We start from the raw sequence: 12,131 nt of genomic DNA, 5'->3' as shown, positions 1-12,131 counted from the left end.
TGCTATATACTATGTGGGCTGTGTTATACACTGCGTGGGCTGTGCTATATACTGCGTGGGCTGTGTTATACACTGTGTGGGCTGTGCTATATACTGCGTGGGCTGTGTTATACACTGTGTGGGCTGTGTTATACACTGCATGGGCTGTGTTATATACTACGTGGGCTGTGTTATACACTGCATGGGCTGTGCTATATACTATGTGGGCTGTGTTATACACTGCATGGGCTGTGCTATATACTACGTGGCTGTGTTATATACTACGTGGCTGTGTTATATACTACGTGGGCTGTGTTATACACTGCATGGGCTGTGCTATATACTACGTGGCTGTGCTATATCATACGTGGGCTGTGCTATATACTATGTAGCTGTGCAATATACATGGCTGGGCATTATACTACGTGGCTGTGCTATATACTACGTGGGCTGTGTATATACTACGTGGGCTGTGCTATATACTATGTGGCCTGTGTTATATACTACGTGGGCTGTGCTATATACTGCATGGGCTGTGTTATACACTGCGTGGGCTGTGCTATATACTTCATGGGCTGTTATACACTGCGTGGGCTGTGTTATATACTACGTGGGCTGTGCTATATACTACATGGGCTGTGTTATACACTGCATGGGCTGTACTATATACTACGTGAGCTGTGTTATACACTGCGTGGGCTGTGCTATATACTACATGGCTGTGCTATATACTACGTGGCTGTTCTATATGCTACGTGGGCTGTGTTATATGCTACGTGGCTGTGCTATATACTACGTGGGCTGTGCAATATATTACGTGGCTGGGCAATATACTACGTGGCTGTGTTATATACTGCGTGAGCTGTGGTATATACTACGTGAGCTGTGCTATATACTACTTAGCTGTGCAATATACATGGCTGAGCAATATACTACGTGGCTGTGCTATATACTACGTGGGTGTGTTATATACTGCATATCTGTGCTATATACTACGTGGGCTATGCTATATACAACGTAGCTGTACAATATATTACGTGGCTGGGCAATATACTCTGTGGCTGTGTTAAATACTGCGTGAGCTGTGCTATATACTACATGGGCTGTGCTATATACTACATGGCTGTGTTATATACTACGTGGCTGTGTTATATACTACGTGGGCTGTGTTATATACTGCATGAGCTGTGCTATATACTACATGGCTGTGTTATATACTACGTGGGCTGTGCTATATACTACGTAGCTGTGCAATATATATGGCTGGGCAATATACTACGTGGCTGTGCTATATAGTACATGCATATACTACGTGGGCAGTGTTATATACTATGTGGGCTGTGCTATATACTATGTGGGCTGTGTTATACACTGCGTGGGCTGTGCTATATACTGCGTGGGCTGTGTTATACACTGTGTGGGCTGTGTTATACACTGCATGGGCTGTGTTATACACTACGTGGGCTGTGTTATACACTGCATGGGCTGTGCTATATACTATGTGGGCTGTGTTATACACTGCATGGGCTGTGCTATATACTACGTGGCTGTGTTATATACTACGTGGGCTGTGTTATACACTGCATGGGCTGTGCTATATACTACGTGGCTGTGCTATATCATACGTGGGCTGTGCTATATACTATGTAGCTGTGCAATATACATGGCTGGGCAATATACTACGTGGCTGTGCTATATACTACGTGGGCTGTGTATATACTACGTGGGCTGTGCTATATACTATGTGGCCTGTGTTATATACTACGTGGGCTGTGCTATATACTGCATGGGCTGTGTTATACACTGCGTGGGCTGTGCTATATACTTCATGGGCTGTTATACACTGCGTGGGCTGTGTTATATACTACGTGGGCTGTGCTATATACTACATGGGCTGTGTTATACACTGCATGGGCTGTACTATATAGTACGTGAGCTGTGTTATACACTGCGTGGGCTGTGCTATATACTACATGGCTGTGCTATATACTACGTGGCTGTTCTATATGCTACGTGGGCTGTGTTATATACTGCGTGAGCTGTGGTATATACTACGTGAGCTGTGCTATATACTACTTAGCTGTGCAATATACATGGCTGAGCAATATACTACGTGGCTGTGCTATATACTACGTGGGTGTGTTATATACTGCATATCTGTGCTATATACTACGTGGGCTATGCTATATACAACGTAGCTGTACAATATATTACGTGGCTGGGCAATATACTCTGTGGCTGTGTTAAATACTGCGTGAGCTGTGCTATATACTACATGGGCTGTGCTATATACTACATGGCTGTGTTATATACTACGTGGCTGTGTTATATACTACGTGGGCTGTGTTATATACTGCATGAGCTGTGCTATATACTACATGGCTGTGTTATATACTACGTGGGCTGTGCTATATACTACGTAGCTGTGCAATATATATGGCTGGGCAATATACTACGTGGCTGTGCTATATACTACATGCATATACTACGTGGGCAGTGTTATATACTATGTGGGCTGTGCTATATACTATGTGGGCTGTGCTATATACTGCGTGGGCTGTGTTATACACTGTGTGGGCTGTGTTATACACTGCATGGGCTGTGTTATATACTACGTGGGCTGTGTTATACACTGCATGGGCTGTGCTATATACTATGTGGGCTGTGTTATACACTGCATGGGCTGTGCTATATACTACGTGGCTGTGTTATATACTACGTGGCTGTGTTATATACTACGTGGGCTGTGTTATACACTGCATGGGCTGTGCTATATACTACGTGGCTGTGCTATATCATACGTGGGCTGTGCTATATACTATGTAGCTGTGCAATATACATGGCTGGGCAATATACTACGTGGCTGTGCTATATACTACGTGGGCTGTGTATATACTACGTGGGCTGTGTATATACTATGTGGCCTGTGTTATATACTACGTGGGCTGTGCTATATACTGCATGGGCTGTGTTATACACTGCGTGGGCTGTGCTATATACTTCATGGGCTGTTATACACTGCGTGGGCTGTGTTATATACTACGTGGGCTGTGCTATATACTACATGGGCTGTGTTATACACTGCATGGGCTGTACTATATAGTACGTGAGCTGTGTTATACACTGCGTGGGCTGTGCTATATACTACATGGCTGTGCTATATACTACGTGGCTGTTCTATATGCTACGTGGGCTGTGTTATATGCTACGTGGCTGTGCTATATACTACGTGGGCTGTGCAATATATTACGTGGCTGGGCAATATACTACGTGGCTGTGTTATATACTGCGTGAGCTGTGGTATATACTACGTGAGCTGTGCTATATACTACTTAGCTGTGCAATATACATGGCTGAGCAATATACTACGTGGCTGTGCTATATACTACGTGGGTGTGTTATATACTGCATATCTGTGCTATATACTACGTGGGCTATGCTATATACAACGTAGCTGTACAATATATTACGTGGCTGGGCAATATACTCTGTGGCTGTGTTAAATACTGCGTGAGCTGTGCTATATACTACATGGGCTGTGCTATATACTACATGGCTGTGTTATATACTACGTGGCTGTGTTATATACTACGTGGGCTGTGTTATATACTGCATGAGCTGTGCTATATACTACATGGCTGTGTTATATACTACGTGGGCTGTGCTATATACTACGTAGCTGTGCAATATATATGGCTGGGCAATATACTACGTGGCTGTGCTATATACTACATGCATATACTACGTTGGCAGTGTTATATACTATGTGGGCTGTGCTATATACTATGTGGGCTTTGTTATACACTGCGTGGGCTGTGCTATATACTGCGTGGGCTGTGTTATACACTGTGTGGGCTGTGTTATACACTGCATGGGCTGTGTTATATACTACGTGGGCTGTGTTATACACTGCATGGGTTGTGCTATATACTATGTGGGCTGTGTTATACACTGCATGGGCTGTGCTATATACTACGTGGCTGTGTTATATACTACGTGGCTGTGTTATATACTACGTGGGCTGTGTTATACACTGCATGGGCTGTGCTATATACTACGTGGCTGTGCTATATCATACGTGGGGTGTGCTATATACTATGTAGCTGTGCAATATACATGGCTGGGCAAAATACTACGTGGCTGTGCTATATACTACGTGGGCTGTGTATATACTACGTGGGCTGTGCTATATACTATGTGGCCTGTGTTATATACTACGTGGGCTGTGCTATATACTGCATGGGCTGTGTTATACACTGTGTGGGCTGTGCTATATACTTCATGGGCTGTTATACACTGCGTGGGCTGTGTTACATACTACGTGGGCTGTGCTATATACTACATGGGCTGTGTTATACACTGCATGCGCTGTGCTATATACTATGTAGGCTGTGTTATACACTGCGTGGGCTGTGCTATATACTACATGGCTGTGCTATATACTACGTGGCTGTGCTATATGCAATGTGGCTGTGTTATATGCTACGTGGCTGTGCTATATGCTACGTGGGCTGTGCTATATGCTACTTGGCTGTGGTATATTTCTCTGCTGTATCTGTGCATCATGAATCGTGGTATGTATTAAAGAGGGGGGCCCACTGAGACTCTTTCACCCGGGGCCCTCAAAAACCTAAAGCCGGCCCTGGCTTCACTGATTGGTTATGCCTGGCCGGCAGCAAACAATCAGCGACAGGCGCAGTCCGCCCGTGAATTGGTGCGGAATTTAATCCATGCTTCGCTAATTGGTTGCGCCCGGCCAGCCAAATCCTGTGTATAAATTGCATTATTCTGAAAACTTCATAAATAAACTACATACATATTCTAGAATACCTGATGCGGGCCACCATCTAGTAGAGTTATAATTGCTTAGTTGCAATATCAGACACAACCAATAGACAGAGAGGAACTGTTTTAAAAAAACAAAATGTAGTTTCTTACAATCCTGGAAATCTCAAATAGGTATTCTCAAGTTTGGAAATTACCTCCTATCTATGGGATAAGGAATAACTTCCCTGTTGTTGAGGGTCTGATGGCTGAGACACCCATTATCCTGAGAACCAGGGCTCTGAAATTCACCATATGAATGGAGCACTGGTCAATAATTCACACTGCTGCTCCATTCATTGTTAAAGGAAGATAGCGGCCAGACCCCAGACCCAGTGACGCTGCTCCCATTAGGCGATTTGAGCTCTTTGGCAGAAGAGAGGGGGCGGCAGATTCTGTAGTACTCGGCCCCCCAGCCAGGAGTGGACATACCGCCAATGCCACTGCTCTGGGGCCCAGAGGTGGAGGGTGGCCCCTGCAGGCAGGCCCCCTATCATGTAGCATCAGGCCCCTGTCACTCGCTCCTGTAATCCTGCCAACACCCTCAGCTGGGGAGAGAGCGGCGCGGGAAGTGCAGGACTTCAAAAGCGGGGCGTGTCATGCAGGGAGAGACGCTGGCCAATGAACGCTTTTCTCACCAGACTGAGGAGAGCGCTCACTGGCTGCTGTCTCTGTCCTCCTGCATGGCGCATCCCTGGTGACTGGTGAGTACTCCCTCCCTTACAGTACAGTCGGGGGCCCCGCTGCACAGCACACAGGAACAGCAGTGGAGGAAGAGCAGGACTTACAGTGTGTCTTCTTCCTCCACTGCTCTGTCCCCAGCAGGCTGCAGCATCTCCGTCCTCACTGTGAAGAGATGGGGAAGCAGCTCACTGCATGGGACAGCACAGCAGCACCAAGGGGCTGTTATCAGTCTGCTCTGTGCCCCATCCCCCACAGTGAGTTCTGGAGCCCTCTCCAGCTGAACTGACCTCCTCCAAGTCTCCTCTGATCACCTATACAAGATTAGTATGTGTGTATGTGCTTGTAGATGTATGTATGTATGCATCTGTGTATGTCCAGCATGTGTGTATCTATGTGTATGCTTCTGTGTATCTGTGTATGCATGTACAGTATATGTGTATGTCTGTGTGTATAATATGTGTGTATCTGTATGTGCGATATATTTGTATGTATATACGGTATGTATGTTTATGTGCATGCATGTACAGTATATGTGTATGTCTGTGTGTACGGTATGTGTATACTTTGTGTATATAACTGTATATGTATGTACGGTACGAGTATGTGTACCTGTATGCATGTACGGTATATGTATCTATGTGTATGTATGGTATATGCGTGTATGTATGACGGTATCTGTATCTGTGTGTATGTACAGTATATGTATGTACGGTATGTGTGTGTACGGTATGTGTGTGTATGTACGGTATATGCATGTGTGTATGTATAGTACATGTATCTATGACAGTATATGTATGTGTATCTGTGTGTATGTATGTACGGTATATTTATGGGTGTGCATGTATGTACGGTATATGTATGTGTATCTGTATGTATGTACACTGCAGTATGTGTGTTTGCATATAAGGTATATGTATGTGTAGATATGTGTAACATATATATTTATTACAAACACACACTATATATATTTATCCATCTCAGTGAAAAAATATAAATATATATATTTTTTAGAGGTGTGGGGCCCAAAATAGAGGTGAGTATGTGATTTTTTTTTTTTTATCGCAGCAAAAGCATATGGGGCAAGTGGCTGTGCGGAGCATCTTATGGGGCCATAACACTTGTGCAGCACTATACAGGGCAAATATCTCTATGGAGCATCTTATGGGGCCCTTATTACCCTTTATGCAGGATTATATGGGGCATATTTTAATATGGAGCATTTAATGGGGCCCATCAAACTTTATGGAGTATTATATGAGGCTCCTGATTCAATATGGATATTCAAAAACACTTAACCAACTGATGTCTCAATTAATTTTACTTTTATTGGCATCTATTTTTACTTTTGAAATTTACCGGTAGCTGCTGCATTTTCCACCCTAGGCTTATACTCGAGTCATTAAGTTTTCCCAGTTTATTTGTGGCAAAATTAGGGGGGTCGGCTTATACTCGGGTCAGCTTATGCTCGAGTATATACGGTAACTGGATTTGCGCTGCTAGGTTTTTTTTATTATAAAACTCCGGGGTCAAGTGCCCGCCCCCCCCCTCCCTCCCTCCTTCCCGCCCCCCCTCCAGCAGGAACTGTGTGTATGTGTGTGTGTGTGGGGGGGCGCCATTTTTCCGTTCGCCTCAGGCAGCAGAGAGGCTAGGTTCACCCCTGCCCAGGCCCCATCTATTGGGAAGTTATCCCCTATTCTACGGATAGTGGATAGCTTCCAAACTTGAGAATACCTCATTAATGGCAGGCAGGTGTTTGTTTATATGTACCACTAAGCCACGGAATAAGGAAATATTTATTTTATCAGCTCATGCCAGTAAGGCGGGGTGCACACGTCTAAAGCGCTGCCTTCTTTTAAACACAGGTAAATCTGCATGTATTCACTGAACCGTGCAGATTCACCGCATCCAATACATTCTATTGGTGAAATCTGTCTTGCGGAAACTCGGCCATGTGCAAGAGAAAGTGACATGCTGCAGTCCTGAAAGAAGCGCCGCATGTCAGTGTCCGCAGGTGATCCACAGGCGACTGTGAACTCATAGTGGACATGGGATTTCTAGAAATCCCATCCACTATGCTATAACATCTGAACGCTGTGAATTTGACGCTGCATAAATATGTAATGTGAAGCCCGCAGCAGTTCCTGATGGTGGGCACGTACCCTAAGTGTCAATGGGAAATACAGATATTCTTGGGTAATATCATGTGGATGTTTTCCACATACTGGCCTAACACTCCCATGCCTGTGATTCTACATCTGGAATCTCAGAATTTAAGAATTGTAATGGTAATTATTGGCGGTTTACCACATTAGGGCAGTATAACTAAACAAGGTTATTATTTGTATTCATTTTCCATATTTTAATTCTGTACCAGGAACTTGCTTAACAATTTACAGTACATGTCAAGTATTACCAGTTCGATCCAACCCCTGGGACCATCTTAAAGGTCCCAGCCCAGAAATGTGATAGTTTGATGGAGGGCTGGGGCCCTGTCCAGTGGGTACTTCAGTGTAGCCATGTTGACTTGAACAGTCAGGGCTGCAGTACTGGGCACAGACACAATTGTAAGGATGTCTTTGAATCCCCTTCATACTGATGATTGATAATGGCCAATAATGAATAGCTACACACCTTAGTGTGTCCTGTGTGGGTTTGTAACTAAAATACTGCCACCATGTGGTTGGATGACCACATGGCACACTAAGGCATTTGTAGATATGTGGGTTATTAGAGGGGGACACCTAATTGTATATCTTGTTGAGGGTGGGTGGATATTAATGGAGACTGATGCCACACTACACACTAACCAGTGTAGTGGAGAGCAGCTCGTGCTACACTAACAGTCAATGCACACATCGAAACGCTGTCCAGGAATGTATATTGTGGAAGCGGGTGATGACAAGCAAGGGAGGGAGAAGGAAACCGTCTCATCAAAATTCATTCCACTGCAACTTGCGACCAAAACTCCGCCCTTAAAGGGGTTTTACAGGACTAATTTATTTGTTTACTATGGGCCTAAGTACTAATAGGCAGGTAGTTGCTAACTACCTTCTTGTCCTGCTGAACGCTAATTTCTGCCAGCTCTGATGGGTCACAGACCGCTCCTGCCAGTGATTTGGCTGAGACCATGTCTACAGAGCAGCTACCACTTATATTCCTTCTATTTCCACCCCTACCTCACCTCTTTGATTGACAGCTCTGGCGTTATAGAGCCAGGGAAGGAAAAAATACATGGAAAACAAGTTGGTGGGAGGGTGCACTTTGTCCACGATATGATGCACCGAGTGTTAGGGGTCGAGTTCCCGCCTCTGCACAGGGGGAATCTTGGGCCATCTCCGCTGCGGTCTCCCATTCTTCTCCTGCCACAGTGGAGCCTGCTCAGCGGAGACGTCGGTCCCACAGTCTTGCTCAGTCCCACTCTGTACAAAGAGTTACTGCTGCTTTTCCGGCTTCTGCCATTGAAGTCAGTGCTGGGCAGCGGCGAGCAGATGCTTCTGGGACTAAGTCCTGCTTTTCTCATTCTGAGCATGCCCTGAGTAAGATCTCTCAGTGGAGATCGAGGGTCACATGGTCAGATACTGCAGCTATGTCCATTGGTCCTTTCAGGAAGGTCCTTTAAGTGCTAGGACTAAGTCCTGCTTTGCACACACTGAGCATGCCCAGGGCAAGATCTCTCAGTGGAGATTTAGGGTCACATGCTCAGGTATGGCAGTCTCTCATTGGTCCTTCTAGGAAGGTCTTTTACTTGCTGCAGCTATATAAGGCTCGCATGGCCGCACGGCCATGCGCTAGTGTCAATTCATACATGTGCTTTGCGCCAGTGTGGTTATGCATGAGTGTGTTCAGGGAACCGGCTGAAATAAGCCCCTAGAATACCGGCACCTCCGGTGAGGAGATTGTATGAGTGTGTTCAGGGACCCGGCTGAAATAAGCCCCTAGAATACCGGCTTCTCCGGTGAGGAGATTGCATGTTGCATAACCACTGACTGCTATCAGTTTGGCAGTAAGCTTGTGCTCCTGTGAGGCTAACAGGGTGCAGTGCTTCCCTTTCACGGCTACTCTGTGGAGTAACAGAGCTAGTCTATACCGCCAAACAGTGCCGCCATTCGCTAGCAGCAGGTTCCTCCTGCACGGTGGACCCCGGGCTGCGAACGCACCATTTATAATAAACATCTCTATTTTTTCGGTGCGTTCCGCTAGCCCTAACACCGAGTGCATGTGCTGAACAGTTATTCTATGCTAACAGACTTCCTTTAAGTAAATGCATTAACTATTGCAGTCACCGTCCTGGGATGGGCGATCGACTGGTATGAAATATGACTGTAACAAAGCACAGAATTATATGAATGGTGGATATACTGTATAGTAATAAATTAGGTAGTTAATTTGGTTAATAGGTTTTCTGTGCAAGTATTTACATGCTCACATAATTTGTTTTTTTTTACCTTCATAATCCCATTCCAATTATCGCCTGTAGACACCCGGAAGAGAGTTAAAAAAGCCATTCCAAAGTTTCTAAATGTGGCATGTCTCCCAAGACCTTCACATGGATGATAGTCATCACACTCTATGGAAAACACCAAGAACAGATTAAGAGTGTGTTATTGTTCAATCCAAGTAATATCATCATTTTTCTGAACACTTACCCAAATCACCAAACAATTCAACCCCCAAGGCAGCAAAAATGAAGAATAGCAGCATAAAGAGAAGACCCAGGTTCCCCACCTGTAAGGATGGTAAAGACATACAGGTATCACTGTGTGAGACTCACTTATAGCAGAGCTCTCAGACCTGTGGCTATACAGCAGTCACAATTAAACTACAACTCCTGGAATGTCCTGAAACCTTCATCTTTCATTTGCCATATCATATGGTAGACATGTTTTTAGGATTGCAGTAACTACTATTGACTTGGTCAGAGTATAGAAGTTTTCTTTTAAGTAATTCTTATTCTTTAATATTCTTCTTTGTAGGTTTCTGTGTGCTGCCACATGGTGCCTCCAGCAGAAATAAACATCTGTATAAAATCTGATGTGTGTAGTATGGCTTCAATTGGTGCTGTTTTACGGCTTTATACAACTTGGCGTTTGTATGCAGCCATATACGTGAGCTCTTAGTATGCCACCGCAGCAAATATGGTTTGTCTTTTCTGTACCTGAGGAAGAGCTTGTAGAACAGTATCCAGCAAAGCCCTCATCCCAACAGCCATCTTCAGTAACTTCAGGACTGCAGGATGATAGCAAAAGTATTACAAGGAGACTAAACAAAGGCAAAATCCAATACCAGATACAATAACAGCATTCTAAAGACTTAGATGGCGATCTAATTGTAAATGGTGTATGTGGGGGAAGGGAGGGAAAGGGGCTATAGACTCACAATTAGGATGCAATACAATTGGGGGTCTACAATATTTATAATTTTACAGTGGCATGTAAAGGTTTGGGCACCCCTGGTCAAAATTATTGTTATTGTGAATAATAGAAGAACCCATGGCTGCTGTTTTTTGGCATAAGGTTAGAGGAGGCTGGGTTTTTAAAAAGATGGGAAATTTGTGTCATCTGGCCTTTCCTAACGATGATAGTGAACAAGCCATGACCCCGACAGGCTAATTAAGGTCTGAAACCTTGGTCCAAGTTATTTGAGCACACAAATCTCCAAGGGTGCACAAATATTTACATCAGCCCATTTTCCTTTTTTGTAATTTTATTTTTTAAATGTAAAAAATTACAAAATACATATATTTTTTGCCTAAAATACAAAGGAAATATCACATTTAACTTCAGGCCTTTTAGAGATCATTCATTTCATCTTCAACTTGTTTAACTGTTCACAACAACAGTAATTTTGTCTGGGAGTGCCCAGACTTTTACATTTCACTGTATATATGAAAAGCCGGCCTCATGATGGCAGAAAGGCTGAAATAAGCCCCTAGAATACCGGCACCTCTGGTGAGGAGATTGTATGAGTGTGTTCAGGGACCCGGCTGAAATAAGCCCCTAGAATACCGGCACCTCTGGTGAGGAGATTGTATGAGTGTGTTCAGGGACCCGGCTGAAATAAGCCCCTAGAATACCGGCACCTCTGGTGAGGAGATTGTATGAGTGTGTTCAGGGACCCGGCTGAAATAAGCCCCTAGGATACCGGCTTCTCCGGTGAGGAGATTGCATGTTGCATAACCACTGACTGCTATCAGTTTGGCAGTAAGTTTGTGCTCCTGTGAGGCTAACAGGGCGCAGTGCTTCCCTTAAATTAAATTATATAATAAATTATTAATTTACATAATAAATTATTATGCTTGTGTACTATTAGCATATGCACGTTTGCAAACAACAGTAAGGCCGGGGTCACACTAAACGTATGGAAAATCGGTCCGAGTCTCCTTGCTGAGAGTCGCACAAGTGTTCTCCGTATGGTCATCCGTGTGTAATGCATTTGCAATGCGATGATGCGATATTTTTTATTACACCAGAGTTAGCAAAGCTTAGTGAGGAGGGGGCTGGCAACTTTATCCTAATTTACTCCACCAAATTGGAGTAAGGCGAGAAAAAAATAGCCTTCAGTTCATGACTGGAGTACAATTCATATGCTGTTACACTGCAGCTGTACAACGTGTCAAATTAATTAAGAGGCGGACATCTTTTAAG

General features: G+C 44.3%; 1 protein-coding gene across 3 annotated transcripts in view; it reads right to left on the bottom strand.

The window, feature by feature from the left end:
- The window catches only part of CACNA1G (calcium voltage-gated channel subunit alpha1 G), a 501,367-nt gene that overhangs the window by 87,799 nt on the left and 401,437 nt on the right, over nt 1–12,131 (bottom strand). For all 3 annotated transcript variants that reach the window (XM_069752407.1, XM_069752406.1, XM_069752405.1), the window contains 3 exons: nt 10,643–10,713; nt 10,134–10,212; nt 9,933–10,054 (listed from right to left, as the gene is read on the bottom strand). In XM_069752407.1, the coding sequence (XP_069608508.1) occupies nt 9,933–10,054; nt 10,134–10,212; nt 10,643–10,713 (272 nt within the window). The remainder of the gene's footprint in view (nt 1–9,932; nt 10,055–10,133; nt 10,213–10,642; nt 10,714–12,131) is intronic.

This window comes from Ranitomeya imitator, chromosome 2 (genome assembly GCF_032444005.1).
Source record: "Ranitomeya imitator isolate aRanImi1 chromosome 2, aRanImi1.pri, whole genome shotgun sequence".
NCBI lineage: Eukaryota > Metazoa > Chordata > Amphibia > Anura > Dendrobatidae > Ranitomeya > Ranitomeya imitator.
This window is presented reverse-complemented; position numbering and strand designations above follow the sequence as displayed.